The sequence below is a fragment of the Artemia sp. Qi Xiang Cuo genome, chromosome 20 (genome assembly GCF_049724085.1).
Source record: "Artemia sp. Qi Xiang Cuo chromosome 20, ASM4972408v1, whole genome shotgun sequence".
NCBI classification, from domain to species: Eukaryota; Metazoa; Arthropoda; class Branchiopoda; order Anostraca; family Artemiidae; genus Artemia; species Artemia sp. Qi Xiang Cuo.
The window spans coordinates 33218700-33238549 of record NC_142813.1 but is presented as its reverse complement, the minus strand read 5'-3'; the positions used below and the strand labels follow the sequence as shown (position 1 = coordinate 33238549).

At 34.2% G+C, this 19850-nt stretch overlaps 1 protein-coding gene across 4 annotated transcripts in view; it reads left to right on the top strand.

Moving 5' to 3' along the window:
• Positions 1–19850, top strand: part of LOC148940121 (TOM1-like protein 2) — a 95726-nt gene that overhangs the window by 54533 nt on the left and 21343 nt on the right. Inside the window, exons 8-11 of one of the 4 annotated variants that reach the window (XM_089106396.1) lie at positions 4257–4411; positions 8539–8750; positions 13020–13037; positions 19353–19403. In XM_089106396.1, coding sequence (XP_088962522.1) covers positions 4257–4411; positions 8539–8750; positions 13020–13037; positions 19353–19403 — 436 coding nt within the window. The remainder of the gene's footprint in view (positions 1–4256; positions 4412–8538; positions 8751–13019; positions 13038–19352; positions 19404–19850) is intronic. The other 3 variants (XM_089106393.1, XM_089106394.1, XM_089106395.1) reach the window with 3 other exon arrangements.

The following is a 19850-nucleotide window of genomic DNA, read 5'->3' as shown; positions in this document are numbered from 1 at the left end:
ACATTGTGAAAAATTGATTTTGTTCAAAACAGTCAAAAGGTCTAGTAACTATTCCTCCGGGTATGCAATGCCCCCCACAGCCCCCAGGGCAAGGAATGTAAATTATGAAGTTTGTCCATTTTTTACCTGCAAAATTTATCAGTAAGAAAGGCGGGAATGTTTGATCTTGGATATGCTAAAAAAAAGTAAGGGTGCCGAGGCAAAATTTCGGGAAATGTTGAGGAGTATGTTTTAGCTAAATTAAAAGAAACTATATATATCCAAGTTATCAAAAGTGCGTATATGCAATTTCCTAGGAACAGGTGAGGGTATTAACTTGAAACTGTCAGGGCCACCACAACTACTGCTACTATTGCGGCTGCAAATGAGAGTGGTTGTGGCTGCAACTGTGACTGCTTGCAACTGCTACTGCATCTATTTGTGGCTACTTTCAGGGAATTTTGGGGGGGGATGTTGAACTTAAAACTTTATGTAGAAAAAAACATCACTTTGATATTTTGATACTTTGATGGAAGTTTGAGGTTGGAATGGTGAATGTTGAAAAACTTGAAACTTTTGCAATCAAAAATTAACAGAAATTAATTTAAAAAAACTTTACGAAAAAGAAGTTTTTCAAAGAAAAGTAAAGAGCCATAATAAACTTAAGACAAGCAAAAATAAATTTCTATAATAACTCAAGCTCCAAACGACCAGAAATTACTATCAATGAATAAATGAAACTCAAAACGACCAGAAATTAAATAGACAATCATAGCAAACAAACATACAACAGGTACTAAAATAATTGAATAAATAAATCTTGAAGGGGATAAGATAGGAGTAAAATCACCTCAAACTAGAGTTTAGCTACCGCCCCCTTCCTAACTGCAAAAGCCTGAAGCCTACTGCGTCATTTGCGCTTTACTGAAAATGAATTATATTGCATGGTTTCTTTTGTACTTGCAACATTGAAAATAAAGATTGCAGTGAAATAAAATCTTGAACTGCTGAGCTTTGAGCAATTAATACCATTATATATCAAATATTAATTTTAAATTTCTCAGTTCTTTCCAAGACTGTTCAAGACACATATAGTTTTCAGTAAAGAGTCTATGATGCAGTAGGCTTTAGACTTTTACAGTTAGGGAAAGTGACAGTAGCCAAACTCTTGTTTGTAATAATTTTTGTTCTTTTTAGACTTGATTTGTATATTCAATTTAGTTTTAATCGTTTTAAGATGTATTCATTCATTTATATTAGTACTTGTCGCATGTTTGTTTGCTATGATTGTTTATTTAAGTACTGTTCGTTTTGGGTTTTATCTATTCCTTAATAATAATTTCTGGTTGTTTTTAGTTTGAATTATTCTAGGAACTTATTTCTACTGGTCTTAAGTTTCATATGGCTCTTTACTTTTCTTTGAAAAACTTCTTTTTCCGAAAGTTTTTGTTTTAATTAATTTCTGGAAAGATTCATCAAGGTCGTCTGTTATTCGCTTAGCCGTTGCCTCAAAGGCTGACTCCTTTAGTGAAATATCAAGCAATTGCTCAGATTCCTTTGCACTCTCCAATATCTGGCTTGAAGTTTGCTTTGAACGGACCACAGTTTTCATTTGGTTTTAGGTCATTACGATTATGTTGTGTCACCGTCATGGTCTGAACACAATTTATCAACAAAGGCTTTAAGCTCAGCTGGGATTTAGTCTTTGGGGGGGAAGAAATAGGAGGATCTGGAGTGTGCAACTTGAGCAGGTTGCTACTTATCCTGAAGGTTAATTGAAGAGCGACATGCGTTTAGATACTAAAGTAGCAAAAACCGTTTCTTCTATGGAAGGTCCTTACATGGAACCTATAAATGTTACAAATTTAGTGATTGGAATATTTTGTTTTGTGGCTGAGACCAACATCTTACACATGTCCATAAGATTTTCCTAATCTTTGCTATGTGAAACCATTCGAGTTTGTATATTTACTTCACTATTTAGGAGTTTTTTTTGGCTTGTATTTTTGTATCGTGAGTGAGTCTGCTCAGAAGTCTCAGAACTGGACTAAATATTAAATTTTTGGTCATAGGTTCCGTTCAAACCCAGTCAAAATGTAACTTGTTATCCTTAAATCAAACTCTGTAGGCGGTCATTCGAGTGAGAAATAAATTATATTCAGTAAATACAGAATTAGGCTCATAGCCAGTAATGCAAAATGCATGCCCGAAAATCTTACTGAATTAAAGACTTTGTTCGCAAAAATTGAATTCAAACCAGATGTTATCACTTTAAAGTCTCAATATAGCAATCGTTATAGTGCTACTATGTATAATTTTTTCTGTTTGCAATTTTCAATATCTGTTTTTTTTTTCTTACTGTTCATCATCCTTAATTTCATTCCTTTAAATTTTTTGTCTTAGTGTTTATTTTATTTTGAGTGTTTATTATTTTTCAGTATTTTTTATTATTTATTTGTTTTTTCCCCTGTTATTATTCCTTTTTTCTGTATTTACCATTTATAGCTGCGCAGATGATGACTTGTGCAGGGGCAGAGACAGGCTATATATTTTTTTTTGCTATGACATTAGCGAGAAAATTAACTTTTTAATGAAAAAAAATAGTGCCGTTTCAATATTAAAGAAATCGGGATTGGGATAGATTCGCTTTGAAAAAGTGAAACGGTAACGTGAAAACCCAATATTGTCGCAGTCTCGCCTAAAGATCGAATGTGACACTTTCACACTTCTGAGAGAATTGTCAAAAGCCGCTTGTTAAGCTGTTCTCAAAGGGAAGATCAGAAGGACGATATATGCTTAACCACACTTTGGTCCTCCTGATCCGCACTGTCTGTTGGTCCTCCCTTTGAGAACGGCCTAGCAAATGGTTTTTGTTCCAGAACGTACGATCTTTAAGCGTGTCTTTACGCTTAAGGATCGGTCTTTAAACTTAAAGATCGATCTTAATATACGAGCTTTAAGCGCGGCTCTAGAGCTTCTCAAATTCTACTTTAACTAAGTCAGTTCAGTTAATAATGGAGAAAATATATTAGCAAAATTCATGACCTATCCAGCAGGAAGAATTTCTATAATTGGTTGGGGTTTACTTATGTTTTCTAATATTGAGAGCTTGGTAGATTTAATTTTTCGAACTAAATTTAATTGATTAAAAACAAAATTTTGTTTTGAATTTGTTTGTATTAATCCTTCTTTTTAGGGACCATCTTTGTGAATGCACAAAACCACCTGACAATAGCTTTGGCGCTTAAAATGTATCGGGCTTGGTCTTCTTGGGTTTTGAGAGTCTAATACAGAAAATATTTCAGTTATGATTTATTAAGTCTTCGGGGATGAATGGAAGTGACGAAGAGTGTACAATTCTCAAAAATACTCGCTTGGTAATGCCTGTTAGCCATTTTAATCAATTTTAACTGCTCTGTGTTGAAATGATGACCTGATAAATTTTGTGAAAATTTAGAATAGAAGTCTGAGAGTGTTTATTCGTGTAGTTAAATAACTTTTAGAGAAAAAACTAAACAAAAATAATGTTTTCCTTGATTTTTTTTTCTTTATTTAAATTGGTGTTGTTCCTCCGTATATTCATCTCTTCTGTAAATTTTCTTTTTATTTAAGACTAAAATATTCTTCTATTTACCTTCATTAGTTGCCAGATTTTGTTTTGCATTTATACCGAAAATTATAGAATACCAATAAGACACAGCCGATTCCTATTAGAGCCTTCCTAGCCGAGTGGTTTGCGTGCTAGATTTGAAATCCTTTGTCCGTGAGGACGGGGTTTGAGTCCTGATATCGCTGGTTATTTGGTTTGGAACGGGGGTCAGTGGTGTGACTCCTCAGCCAGAATTATCCCAGCTCCGAATGGGTAGCTGGAGAAATCCAGGGTAAAACAGGGGAAGCGTCGGATGACTTTCACCCGACCAAGGAACCAGACACTCCCGGTCGAAGGCAGTGAATCAGAAGATCTTGCGCTAGGCAGACCATTGGTCAGCATGCGAATGAGTAACTAAAGTAATAGGACAAAGTTCCGATTGAAATATGAATTGGGTCATTCTTCTAGATGGGTAAATAACAACAGGCTAATATTTTCGTAATTTATTTCATTTATTACTGTTGTTTTTTCCAAGGTATTTGTGATGTAAACAAATTTCCATACCAATACCCTACTTATTTTTGTTAATATTTTGGTAAATAAGTTATTATGTCTTCAGTTATTTATTTAGAATCTTTGTTTATGTCCTCCAGTGCTGAATTTGAGTTTGATGGTTCATTCATTGCAGATTTGGAAGGTATGATAAGAAGAGGGCTGCTGTTGTTGGTAATCCACTTGAATCACAGAAGCCAGCGACTAAACCGTCATCAGACGTGAATCTCATCGATTTTGGTGAAGAAACTGCTCCACAAAAAGACATCAGTGAAAGACTTCAGCAATTAGGTAACTCATCCCCAGTCTTGTTGTTTTGGCCAACAGCTTTAATTCAAATGCTCTAGCCCTATCGGTATGCCCATAACCATATGGTGTATTTACGAATGGTCAAAGGTGTACATTTTCTAAAAAATTTCGTGTGCTGTTTTAGGCCGGTATGACTGTACAGCATAATCAAGTTTGCGGTATGTGACGCAACCTAGTAAAGAACGAAGTCCAGTCAATAGTAACTGGAAATTTAAAAACGTGATTTGAAAAAAAAACTGTCATGTCAAGAATTTCTCTTTTGAATCTGATTCAGAAATGGTAACTATCATTTCTATTAATCAATGGTTAAAGTTCATTGTGAAAACAAACTTACGGGTATTTCCAAATATAGCCTAAAACTCAAAAAATGGTGTCAAATAGAAATGAAAACTAGACCATTGGAAAATTTATGCCAAAAATTTCATACAGGAGGATTGCTCTCCTCCCCCTCCTATCTTGAGCAAGAAGAGAAATCGATTTTTTGCATGGGAACCAATGATTTTTATTTTCTTTCTTTTTTTTCTATCGCCGCTAGTGGGGCACTGAGACATCATAGAGAGGAGTTTAAGGCCTCATTTGAAAGTAAATTGCTATTTCTAGTGCCTTTTGTAGGTAATAAAGGATAACATTGAGATGAAATGTAATTTTTGACAAATAAAAGTAGTTTGTAGGCTTGGCTTAGAAAATTTTTAGCTTTCTAGTGATTTAAGTTTCATCAAATTGAATATCTCTATCTCTGGCATATAACAGGAAAAGTTAAATAGTTTTTCCAAGATTTCCGGGAAAGTAGGTGCCGACTTTTAGTTTTCTGTCGCTTATTCGGATCTCTTATCAAAGCTATACAAGTTATGGCGAGACTGCCCCATCAATTCTGAATAGTTTGTCCACACATACTGAGAAAGCTTGTAATGGGCAAAATAGGGTGATTCTTCAAGGTATTGAAGAGCCTTAACTGGTGTTGTTATGCATTCCAAGCTAGTTTTTTATACCTAGACCATTGTCTGCACACATCTATTTCCAGTAATGACGTGACAATGCCTAAACAAATATTACAACAAAATTAAACTATGTTATATAACATTAAACAACCGGATAAGCCGATGATTCAGGTCCAGGCGTAGGCAGGCATCAGGGGTAAGTTTACGCTTACGATTGTTCAAAATAGGGGTAAAATCAATAGCATCAAACTGAGCGAATATTTTTCTATTCCAATAAGAGCGTAGTCATAATACAATTTAAAAATCCACGACACAAAAAACATAGTATGATCACAAAACGCCGGATAAAGTTTTGCGAGACCACACCTATTATACTGGCCACGGTCTGTGACAGGTCTTACCTTATCCGGATTTCAATTAGTCTTCTGCGTATATCACAGCTTTCCGTTGGAAAATTGTTGCTTGATCGCAAAGAGAGTTTCCAAGGAATCTGAGACAAGGAACATGAGGAATAACGAATTGAGGACAAGTTGCACCTCACTTGCACCTTACTCATCATTAAACGATAAATGTTCAAATTTAGCTACAATCCAGTTCTTATAAGAGAAAATTGCACCTCGTTGGTGCTCTCTGCTAGGCCAACTAATGAATAGTATATAGACCAATATATTATATTGGCCTATACTTTATAATCCAGAGGGTGACTTTTTTTTAAACCAATCTTGGGTAAGGGTAATCCCCCCTCCATACCCTGAGAGTGTGTTTTTGGCTTATATCAGTTTCGGAAAACTTATTCAATGTGAAAAACTTGACGATTGTGATAATAGTGCTTAAAAATTGTATTTGAAACACGCCACCTAACAAAAAAAAGAATTCAGTGCTAAATCAATTGGTATTTAACAATTCTGTTTATATTTAACTCTGCTTTAGTAGAATTTTAATATTATTGAAAAAGTAAGAGTGTGTTACAACTGAATTTAAATTTCTTAATTATTTGACCTAAGGAGGGGAAAATAAAAAGATCTAATTCTTTATTTTAAGAGAAATAAACTCTTTGTTTATTCAAATAAAGGCTGTAAAAAAAAGAAGAGAAACGGGCGTATAGAAAAAAATCAACCTTTTCTTCTTTCTCTTATTGGTTTGCACTCAACCTTAAACCAAATCCATTGTTAATTGTTTTGCTCTGGAAAAGAATCCACTCCCTAGAGTTTGAAATAAATATTTTCCTTACTGTTGACCCAAGAGTGCTACAAAAAAAATTACATGCTGTTAGTTTGAAAATAACAATTACTATAAAAATACCCTAAAAAATGTTGTTTCTTTGTGTAAGCTGGAATTGATCATATGCCGAAACGGGTTCTAAAACATGTTTTACCGGTGATATCTCATATTTTGATTTTTTTTTAATCAATTTGTCTTTTCAAAAGAGAATTGTTCCAAAAGGTCTAAGAAAAGCCTTATTATACCTTTATATAATTATGGAAATAAGGAAGAGATAAATAATTACCGCCCTATTTCAATTTTACCAATTATTTCGAAGATTTTAAAAAAAATAATGCATGATAAAATAAGTAAATTTGCGGAAGAAAATGAAATAATACCACCTAGCCAATATGGATTTCGGAAAGGGCATTCGACGGATCACGCGATTACCCATTTTATTTGTAAAGTGAAAAATTTTCTAGATAGAGGTTATTATACCTCAGCTTTATTTATTGACCTGTCGAAAGCATTTGATACAGTAAACCATAATCTTTTAGTTAGAAAGTTAAAGAAAAATAATTTTTCACCGTGGATTTTTAGTTGGATTGAGTGTTATCTATCGGATAGGTCACAGGTGGCTATAGTTGGACCAAATAGATTACGAGAGCACCTAATAACTTGCGGAATTCCACAGGGGTCGATTTTAGGGCCACTCCTTTACCTCATTTTTACCGCAGATATAGGAAATTTTATGAAAGATTGTTTGACAATATCATTCGCAGATGATACAGTTTTATTATTCCGAGCTTTAAGTATTAAAACCCTTTTTAAGACCATGGAGAGCACGTTGAATGATCTAATAAAATATACGAGGAGTAACCGTTTATTGATTAATATTAAAAAAACAAATTACATGATTTTTTCTACTATTAAAAAGGTAAACACTGAACTATCTTTAACAGCTGATGGACATTTAATATATAGGGTTTCAAAATTTAAATATTTAGGTGTAATCATTGATGAATTATTGTCATGGAAACAACATATAAATTCATTATCTATAAATATTGTAAGAGGAGCTGGGATTTTTTATAGACTTAAAAATTTCCTTCCCCAAAAAGTTTTGCGAACCCTTTATTTTACTCTTGTTTATCCTTATATGCATTATAGTTGTTACGTTTTTGTTATAATTTAAAGAGAATTCAAATCTTACAAAATAGAGCTGTAAAGTCGATTTGTTTCAATAAACTTAATACTAAAGAAGTTTTTCTTAAATCTCAGTTGCTAACAACGAGACAAATTTGTCAGCTCCAAACTACTGTTTTCATGTATAAATACTTGAATAATCTAGCACCCCCAGGACTAACACAACTTTCATTTTTCATTTATTGTCATATTATCATGCTTATCCAACGTCGTCATCTACACATTTTTCTCTTATCTCGGATATTTGTCACCCGCAAAGATTTTTTTTTTTTCAGAGTTTTTTTGTTTGTCAATTTGTTGCTTGTCAATAAATAGTGATAGTATTTGTATGAATATTCGAGTTCTCCAGGGATTACATTTACGCCCTAGAGATCATTGATCAGTCTTTTTTTCAAAGTTTATTTGTTTGTCAATTTGTTGTTTTTTTCAATAATTAATGATAGTATTTATATGAATATTCGAGTTCTCCAGGGACTACATTTAGGCCCTAGGGATCATTGATCAGTCCCTGGAGTTGTGTTTTATTTGTGCGTTTATATTGAATAAAGTCAAAGTTCAAAGTAAGCTATAACGGAATACGAGAAGATAGAAATCTGGAACCCATAAAATCTATATCCACTATTGGGATTTTGGTGTTTTTCCACCCCGAAACACGTGGACTACATAATAAAAGCAAAGATATATGTGAAACCGTCAAGTTCTTAATATTGGGGGGGGTGAAGTTTTGTGAACCCAGGATATATGTTTTTCTGGCTGTTTCAGATCTTGTGTCTCCATCAACGTCACAACTGAAAAATATAAATGGAATTCCAGCCTCAACAGGAGAAACTACTGATGGATTCGCGACTTTAGCAAAATCAAGAGCCACCATGGAAAGCCCAAAGCGAGAAGCAACCAGTGCTTACAAGGACAATTTAGAGCCGGACCATTTGAATGTATCTCTGGGAGCCGCAACCCAGCTTCGAGATCAGCCTGTAAGCTCATCTCTGTTCTTCTTTTTTTTTGCAGTAAATTTTCATTTGAAATGTTTACCTTGGCATTTCCTGTACAGACATTGTCTGAATTTAAATATATGCTAGCACCGGAGCCTATCGGACGACATGCATAAAAAAGAGAAAAAACAGTGTATGCGCTTTTGTGAGCATTAAATAAAAAAAAAATGCCCAAGTTGCATTGCAACCTACCCCCTCTCCCTCAAAAAATGTCCATGGAAGTTTCCGCTCGATACCGAGCCGCTTTGCGAAACAGGGTAGACTTACCAAAATTATAACTGGAAATACTCGTTCAAGACGAAAAAAAATCCTTTCTCCCTTTTGCTCGAATTGTTCATCCATCTGCGCACGTAAAGTAGTTTAATATCGACGTTTACTCACAAATACAACCTTTATTCAAAGAGGACTGTATTTTCAACATTTTACTTTTTATTGACGTAAAAAGTCCCTGTACTTGGCTCGGATCTGTTATCCCAATATTGGGAGTCTTACCATCTTTCCACTGAGGTAGCCAGGCTTTTAAGTTTTTTTTACTTCTGTGGTCTATTGTATATAAATAAACGTGTTTCCCATATACAAATTTTTCTAGAAGACTCGAAAACTCTAAAAAACTAGAAGGTTTCTTATATACGAGGTTCTTTTCTATCAAATGCAGAAAAAACTTGTTTCTAGAGCTTTTCTGAAGGTTATACTGTTAAGGTGGACACTTGTATGAGAGTGGGGGAATTCCCCCAGATCGGTCTCAAGGACAGGTCCTAAAAAAAAAAAAAAAAAAAAAAACTCGAAAAAAAATTGGCATAAAAGCACATTGTTTGGTTTCCCCCGTGGTAAAATTCTCTGACGCTTTCTTAATTCAACTAAGGATTCGATACATCTGCATCTATAGTAGCTAGTAATTTTTTGCTGTTTTAAGTCTTAATAGCTCTACTTGTATATACAAACAATAATTTTTTGTTTAATTGGTTTGTCTTTTATAAGTTTGCAAAATTAATTCGCACAGCTGTTGACCTTCCAGCGAGGTTTCAAAATACCATTGCACTGCTGTTAAAGCTAAGAAGTTCTTTATTAAGGTCTTTAATAAGCCTTGTGAAATTGCGCAAAGCCGTAAATAATTTCTTAGATCCCACTGCCTTTCAATTTCTACTTGAAATGCATCCGTTTATATACGTTACTCCATATATACTTAGCAGGGAAATTGCTGTATCAATCGTGGTTACATCAAGAGATAACCACGGCCATCACAACATAATACAGCAGTTTCATCGCCTTGTGCTTGTGTGATTGCCATGCTCGGCTTTGTTTTGCAGAACAACTATAGTTTATCATGTGTGAGTTCCATTGGTGTGTTTTTGGTTTTCTTGGTTCGTTGCCTTAATTAAAAGTTTTGTCATATTTTCATTTCATTTTAAATGAGCATAACCGAGTACATGAACAGCGTTTAAAATAGGCGAGTAAAAAAATAGACCGGTCAAAGTCAATAGTAGAGTATATCATATAACTGGGAGAGCAAGCTTTACCAATCAGAGATCCCAGTCAAGATGGTGACGTTTAAGCTGACGACACTGCCCTGTCAAGCGCTGGAAGCTCCCGAGAACTGACGTTATTTTGTGAACAGCGTTGACAATGGGCTGAAGGAACATTTGAAAATTTAAGCTCAGCATTTAAGCGGACATTTAAGCTCAGTATATAAGTAAAATAACCCAGAACAATTTGATAGTTTGTTATGAAAATAAATTACTGTAGTAATTTTGGAGGGAGTTAAAGCTAAGCACTACAGGTAACTGCTTCATTTGTAATGAAATACAGAATGAGTCTCTTTATTCATTTCTTAGCTTACCTTTTTGCTATAGATTTTAGAACTGGAGACAAGGATTTTGTTGAATTTGTAGACAACCATCACTACGTTCGAAAATTCTACCAATAGCACACAATTTTGTAGATTCTGGACAATTTACAGGACTAATTGTTGGCGTAAAAGTGGCAAGTCTGTCACTTACACGCCTATTAAAGAAATTGGGTCTGAGTCTACTCTACTGTACATGAGTTGGCGATGATGGTTGTGCAGTGATGGTATCGACTAATTGTAGAGCAGAATCTGAGATTAAAAAAGTAACGAGAAATGCCTCACGATCCTACTTTAATCCTGCTTTGAGTCTCTCTTTCACTCTACTTACTCTGGTACAAATTACAGATTTTATGTATAACCGGAATGTCTCCTGCACAGTTTTCTATTACATCGCCTTTCAGTAGAGCGTTTCAGAAGAGGATTTTGGATCTCGATACGGCACACAGATATTGCTGATCTTCTTAGTGCTCTAGAGAAACAATCTGGAAAGTGCGATAAGGAGTTCGGTGTGACGCTCGAAAAGTGACTAAGCTTTCAGACCATATCATGTCGAAGTTCTAAGGATTTCCCCAAGACAGTTGCACAGAAATTATGCATCCTACTCTTCTCCTTAAGAGTATTATTGACGCCCTTCTCTTACACGATGATTTTGATTCAATCGTCAATAGTCTGAAAAGTAGACTCTTAGAAGATAGGCTAAAACATTTTCTGCTAACACTTTTTCTATCTCAAAACGGTGTGAGTGGCTCGACCGAGTCGTTAAAGCCTTTAACGTAATTAGACTTTATATGATTAGACTTTGATTTAAGTCATTAATCGTTAATTAAGTCTAGTTAAAGACAGTATATGACAGGTATTATACTGAGTATTGTCGGTTTGATTATCTGTACCAGCTACTAAAAGGACCCTTAGATTAGCACAGATACGGGTGTGGAGGAGCAGGTTGCTTTGAGTCAAATAACTTGCTCCTTTATACCCTCATCGCGCTCCCGATGAGTGTTGGGTCTTTCGAATGGGGCTTTGTAACCCTGCGAAGACTGAAAACATCGCTACGGACGCGAATGGGCAAGTCAGGCTCTTTTACATGTCAATCGCGGAATTCATGTTGTAACTAAAAAGTGATCACTAGTTTGGCGATAGTGGTACCAGAAAGTTAGACTTCATTTACAGGCATAAATGCTACTTGCAAATCCTGTAATATGCTCCGTAATATTATGTTTGTATTCCATTATATGAAATTTTGAACAGGAATACCAATTGTTTTGAATCTCTTTCTTTGGTTTCATAATCTAACATTCCACCCTCCTGGAGAAGGATGCGCTCCCCCGCCCCCCTCTCTAAACCAAAGAACTGGATCCGCGCTAGTTTACTAATTATAGGGGTAAATAAACAGAAAAGATGCATATTTATTTAGGCTAGTTCCACATTTATCAAAGTACTTAGGACATCAAAATGAAAAATATTTGCCCCCGGTCTCCATCTAAGGTCTATTCCTACCAGAAAACCGGAATTTTCTGCTATTTTTCTTTTAGTTGTTATTCGATTATTACTGATTTTTCGTTGCGTAAAATATCTCCTTTGTTGCAATATCGAATCGTAAAAGGAAACAAACAGAAACTTTTCTTGTTTACAAACAAGCCCAGCCAAATGATTGTAACGCCCAATTTAGCAACATGTGATCCTCGAGCAATGTAACAACCAATAGAATGGTATAACCGTTTAGTCTCCAATAGGACTATTGAAAAATATAGGCTAATGAGAATATGTAAAAATTAAGTAATAAAAGCAATATTGTTTGAGTCAGAAGAAAATAAAGATTTGTATTGATATATGAATAATCAACTAAAGAGATAAATATAATGGAATATGATAGCCTGACCTGTCTTTCTAAAAAGATAGGTAAATCGCTTAACTAATAATTTGAAGCGTTTAAACTTGAATAATTTTAATAATATCCATATCAATCCATAGCTTATATTTATGGCAGTGTTTGCCTGTTGCTATAGTAATCCGAAAAGTTACGGTTTCTAGAGCTCCATGATGTATGTTTTTTCTCTCTTTTTCTGCTGATCTTTCACTCAAGTTCCTTATTTTCAAACTTGGTGCCTGTCAAGCATAAAATTTCTTCTTTCAAAATTGAGTTCCCGGTTTTTTTTTCTAATTTTTTAAGGCGTGTATGGTTGTTTAAGTTTCCACCTAGTCAACTTAGAAAATTAGATTTCATTTTTGTGTCCTCGGTACTCTAAGATATATTCAGCTTTTCATTGAAGCTAAAAACTGTGGATTCTTGAGTCTAACCCAGAATCTCTTAAACGTTTTTTAAGAAAAAGTGCCAGATGTGCCCATTGGACTTGGCTTTTTCACAACGTTTATACCACCGAACTCTAAACCTATTTATCTTTTAGGAGCGAATTCGGCTGCTGGTAAGTCGTTGTGTGAAAGCTTTGCTTGCAAGTTTTATATTTATTTTTCCGAGTATTGTAGTTAGAAATAGTATAGAAATGAATGGAGAGGCTTAGAAATTTTGAAAAAACTTTAGAATGGTTGCATTACATTGTAATAATGTAATTAGCTGGATAATGACATGAAATTTATTTTCTGAGTGATTGGCTGCGTTTTTGCGTTGTCTAATTATTCTTTTTTTTTTTCTAACACAGTGTTCTTTCTTGTATGTTTTGCAGTGAAATTTCGGCAGACGTCATAATTTTTCAAAGTTCTATATTGAATTTAATCCCAATTCTCCAATATCGCTTCAGTAATTAGTCTCGACTTGATTTAACATATTTTTCTAAGTAGTTTAGAATAGTAACACAATTTGGAAAGTATATATTTTAAAAGTCTGGTTTCAGATATGTACCAGAAATGTAGCTATTAGCCCATAGCTAAAATTTAGCTAGTTCTTAGAAAACAAAGTAAGAAAAAATTTAGTTGCCTTTTAGTTAATTGAGCCGGAACTCATAAAAAAAAGATAGAGAACACGTATATGCCGTAATAATGTCAGGTTTAGCATTTCAGAAGGTACTGCGAAGGAGTGGGAGAATTGTGAACACTTTTGAGGATGTTTGTCATCTTTTTTGCACAAAAGGGTGAAATTTCGGCGAGATCATAATTTCTCATAATTCTTGGGCCCCCTAATCTTTTTACTGATTTACTGAGATTTACTGAAAGTTCTTTTTACTGATTATTTTCATATAAATTAGTGTGGTTCTTTTTAGTAGTCGCTTTCATCTATTTTAATGATCATTATCAAAATAGCGGTTTTTTCATTATCTATTTGATCATTATCAAATAGTGTGTATAAAGTCATCATCAACTAAAGTGATCGGGAATTTGAACTTGAATCACCCCAAAAACAAAGAAATGTAACTTACATAAAGATTCCGAGCCCTATTTTCTGTTTTAAAGTTGTGTATCGTTTGTGATGGACTTTCCGAAATTAACCAGGAAATCTTAAATAAATTTTAATCAGAACAATGAAAACGATACTCATCGATGCCAAATATTTGAAATTCATATCCATAATTCTTTTAGCGGGAAAAGAAGTAAGCTTCCATGTATATGGTGTACAAATGGCGTTATAGAATGCAAAATATTATTAAAATGTAATTACAACGATAGACAGAAAAAGTAATTGATATTTAAGTCCAAAGGCTTTTACTGAAACTGCACACTAGAGAAGGGGGCGGGGTAAAAAAAATTTCAACGGGAGGGGAGGGCTTAAAAAGGTTTTTTTCTAAAAAACTAATATATATTTTATTAATTCTACAAAATTTTGAATCAAGGTAATTTATTAGCTCTTAAACTCCACATTCACCGGGAAAATCCCTATAGATAAGCGTCAATACCAGAAATGAAATACGTACTATCATACACTAAAATATTCCACGTACTTAAGCGTATAAAGAAACACTCAAAAGTTCTGTTTTTTCTTTTTTTTTGTTCCAGTCAATTAGAGTATTAAAATCAAAGCCACCAATTGATACACCTTTTTAATCTTTTTTTGTGGACTTGATCAAATGGGTCTCTGAGCAATCGATTATGCTACTACTACTATCAACTCATTACAGTACTAAGCCACCTGAGGCCAACACAGCTACGCCGCTCCTCCTCCGTCGCAACCTACTCAAAGACTTCCTCTTTACATCCCCCTACCTCATTCGGGGATGTCCTGCTGTTCGTTTGGGCCTAGATGGTTGGCCAAATAAGGACTATCTTTGGCAATCTGTTATACTTCATCCTCAGAACGTGTCCTAGCCATCTCAACGTTTCTCTCACTATAGCCCTATAAAGCGGGATTGAACCGCATTCTTCGCCGAGCTTACTATTTGAGAGACGGTCAATCAGTCGGGCACCCAAACAAGCCGTATGCAATCTTTCTGGAAAACATCTATCAAATCCTCCCCCGTCTTTTGGAGCACCCACGCTTCAGAACCATACTGCCATTACTGTCGTACTGTCATTACTGTAGCTTCCAATTTTCTAATGTTGGCTCACAGACTTATCCTGTTCTTACAAACATTTTTCAACTGTGATGAAAGACCCTCGTGCCTTGGCTATTCTGCTTTAAGCATATTCACTGCACCCACCGTCCTTACTACTAATATTATCTATGTAAATGAAGCTGTCAACTTGATCGATCTTCTCGTCACCCAACGTCACCTTCACTTATTCCTAGTCTTAGCGACGTAGTCTTCTTAACATTAATTTTCAAACGTATTTTGCACCTTGAACCAGGGTTGCCACCCCTAGTGGTTTTCTTCCAGCTAGTGATTTATAGTGATATTTGTTCTAAAACTAGTGATTTTTTTTTCTAAATCTAGTGAGTTTACACGATGTAGCGTGTCGATTCATGATTCAATATAATAAATCATACAAGAAGCTAATTTAAAAAAAAAACACAAAATAGTGATTCACTGCAGTTCCTAATATGTTCCAGATTAGCATTTATGCAAATACACCGCCTTTGAAACTTATGATTTCCCACCAAATGTCTATATCAGATACAGACCCCAGAGCGTTATCATCAAGATAAAAGGCGAACTTAGTTAATCGCAAAATTGCAAAAATTTTCTATGCTTCCTTTTTCACGACATTTACCCAGGTCGAATTTTTGTCTTCATTTTTATGGGTATTTTCCCCTATAATCTATCAGTTCTAAATTAGATTTTCTTCTGTTAAAACTTTTGAAAGTGGAGTGAATGGTGGATATTAATACACCCTCTACATCTGCAAACAGAACAGAAATGAAATCATTGAAAAATTAGAAGGTAGGTATAAATTAAATATAATTTTCTAAACAAAAATAAATAAATCATTGAAAAAGAAAATAGGACTTAGTGTTTTTTATAATAGGATTCTTAATATAACTAGATAGATTAAATCGACTGTAGTTTGATGATTGAATTCAGTTTAGAGTAAAGAGGGAGGGATATCTATTCTAGGAATTGTCTAATAGTTTTAATCTTTACTTCTAATATCTCACCGAAACTCCAATAATTCTTCAAATTCTCTTATTTGTAATTGAAACACCTAATAAGCGCAGATAACGCCCTGTTCTTTAAGATTTTGGGTTTATGTGCTAATATATCAAACACTTTGTGGTAACAAACTGTGAGAGTAGAACGAAATGGCTCAATTATAACCGACACTCTAGAAACGAAATTTTAATATCAATCAATATATCATCGGCTTATTTTGTTGATTCCTAATATGTAAGATTATTTAAGCTTCGTTTTTACCCATAAAAAACTAAGAAACTGCGAAAATTTGCCTGATTTTAGAAAGAGGCAGGAAACATCAACTAAAAGTAAAAGAATTGTAATCAAAATCAAACCATTAGGTTCAGCGTATCAGAGAACTCTACTGTAGAGGTTTGAAGCCCCTACCTCCAAAAGTGTTGAATTTTGCATTATTTGCCAGAAAAAATCACGGATGTGTGTTAACTGGTTGGTTTTTTTTTCAGGGGCGATCGTATCGAACCAACGGTCCTTGGACATCGGGAGAGGGCCCATTTGAACCGAAATTAATATTTTTGGTGTCTTTTTTATTTGACCAAAAAGATCGGACGGCTACTAGCCCACCTCCCACGTCCCTTTTTTCACCAAAAATTGTTCGATCAAAAGTTTAAGATAGCCATTTTGTTCAACATACTTGAAAGGTTCCAAAACTATACCTCTAGATTTAACATGACCCACGCAGCCCGTGAGGATAGGTCTGGTGATGACAGTATACTAGGAATAATTTGCTAAGGATAATAAGGATAATGTACGATCTATGAAAACCAGTTTAATAGCCACACAGACAAATAACGGGTGACAGAATGCATTGGACTTGTATAACCTGGGCTATATATTTACATATTAAGGGGTGGGGTAAGGTTAGATTAGGTGACGTTGCCCTAATGTGCAATATATAGACGAAATTGTATTGTTATATAAACTAAAGTATTATTTTTTATTATAATTTGGCATATTTCATTAGGATTAACATAACTTTACTTCTTGGGTGTGCTCCGTATAATTAACAACTACCTCTATTTTAATAAAGGAGCAATAAGACCGACGCTTATCGAAATTTGTTAAGGGTAGGACCAATTTATTCCATGAAAATATAAAAAGGCCTTTTTCAAAATTACCGCTGATGTTTCAGTAGTTATACTAGCTCAACTAGAGTAAAAAGAAAATTGTTACTATATTTTTTGAAAAAAAAAACTGGGTTTTTGAATTGACAAGCAAAAAAAAATTAAAAAGAAAAAGCAAATATTTCGATTAGATCACCGATAACCAATTTTTAGTGATCGGGGTGTAAACCAACGGTACCCGTTTTGGAAAATACAGGGAGGAAGCAGGGATGTTGTTTTATTCTCTGCATAAAGATGCGAAAAGGCGTTTTTCAAAATTTCAAGGGTAATTTTCGGTTGAGAAAAAACAATACATCAATCTAAAGGTATTTTTCCACATCTAGGGGGATAATTTTACCCCCTTCCTGTAAGTGAGCCTGTATAGAATATGGTAAAGAAACAAAACAATTATAAACTACAATGATAATGAGTATTATATTTCTAGTGATTTCTAGTTATTTTTAGTCAATAATCTAGCGATTTATGTGTTGATTTAGTGATTTTTTTTCAAGAATTTAGTATTTTAAAAAATCACCGGGTGGCAACCCTGCCTTGAACTCGCAAAACCTTTAAAACTGCATTTATTTTGCTAACATTTTCATAGGATGCTTAAATTATCAGCATAATCTAAGTCTATGATAATTTTACTTCCCCGATTGATTCCGTGTTCTACCATTGGGTTTTCTGTGCTCCTTGGGGCAAAGTCCATCAAAATGATCCATACAAATAGGGGTAGGACGCAACTCTGCTTTACTCCTGATTTAATAGGAAACCAACATCAAGCCTCATTTCTTACCATAGTCGCAGCAGTATTATTCTCGCACATAGCGCTAATCATTTTAATGTATTTATCTGGTATATCATACAAGGGTAGGGCCCTCGCTAAACTTTTTCTATCAACTGAATCAAGCGCTTGCTCATAATCTATAAAACTGAGGACTCAAGGGGTTTGTGACTCAGGCACTTCTCAATTATTAATTTAAGTATGGCCAAGTAACGGCAAATATTATTTTTAGACATTGAATGCATAAACTTTCCTCACGTGAATCTAGAGCCAACATTTTTTACAAGTCTGATTCATAACGCATCAGTGTGCCCAGGGAAGGTTTGTTGGTGTTCAATTCCTCCCTAACCCCCTTTTTCTGAATTATCAAGATTATTGTGATTCCAAAAAATAATTTCTAATTGTTTTATATAATCCGCCTTTTTTCTTCTTTTTTTCAAATTTTACCCTTAATTTTAGACGAGGCAGAGTCTGGATTGCAGTAGGTTTTTTTCCTGTAGCTGGGCTACATATTCTAATCCTTTAAATCTTTATTTATATTCTTGGGCTGTTATCAGATAGCAGTATTGATATCCCTGATTAGGATTTATATCGTCATGAAAGGTCTCGTATCTCGCGTCTTTTTCAAAAATTTGCGAGGCAGTGGTAAAGATCCCTGTGTGTATCCACCACCCCTTGTCGCATTTATTGTGGTATATTTACCTCATAGGAGAAAGAGTGTGTTTCTTGCTCAAAGAGTGCCTAAATATGTTTGTGGGGGCAATATGCCGAAGCGAAGCTATATTATTTGCTACATACTGATACTTTTACAGTTTTTCTCATTTTAATCCCCGAGCAAAAAACGTTTATAAGAAGAGCTTAAAAATCTGACTCGTTCTCTTGTAAAACTGGGAAGATATTTAAACATGGTTTTTTTTTTTAGCTTGAGGTCTCATTCTATATTCTGCTTATGATTATATGATCAGCTTATGATATTCTTCTTTTGACACATCCAAGGAGACATATGCCTAGCACACAGACAGACACGCCTATATATATATATATATATATATATATATATATATATATATATATATATATATATATATATATATATATATATATATATATATATATATATATATATATATATATATATATATATATATATATATATATATATATATATATATATATATATATATATATATATATATATATATATATATATATATATATATATATATATATATATATATATATATATATATATATATATATATATATATATATATATTCGTTGGAATTCTCAATCAACTGTACTGGTGTGTCTATAAAAACTTAAATCCTTCACAGGTTCCCTCCGATGAAGATGCTAAGGAGATTGAGACGTGGCTTGGTATAGAGGTATTATTTAGTATCACTCGGATGAGGTGGTTTTAACATGCACACCTGCTATCATAATGCTTACCCTTGTGACACTAAGCCGCTTTTTAATATTCTTAACCACGTTGATCTGCTAACCTGTGTTCTACTACCTTTTTTTAAGCTGGGCCGGGAACAATCGCATTTGCTTATTCCTTTGAACTTTCTTTGCCTTGCAACCTGTATCCTGCATGTCTGATATGCATGCATTATAGGGCATATTGTTCAACTACTTCCGAATTGGGTAAACAAAAACAATAACTGTAGAGTGTTTACATGATCAACGTTTGGGTACTCTTGCCTTCTACGTGGTCGGAGTAAGTCCGTTAGAATAATGATCCCGGGTAAAAAATAAGTAATATTCAATGGTTTAGTTTAGAGGTACTGTAGAGGCAAAAACAAATTATGTCAGTTGTTTGTTTACAGGGG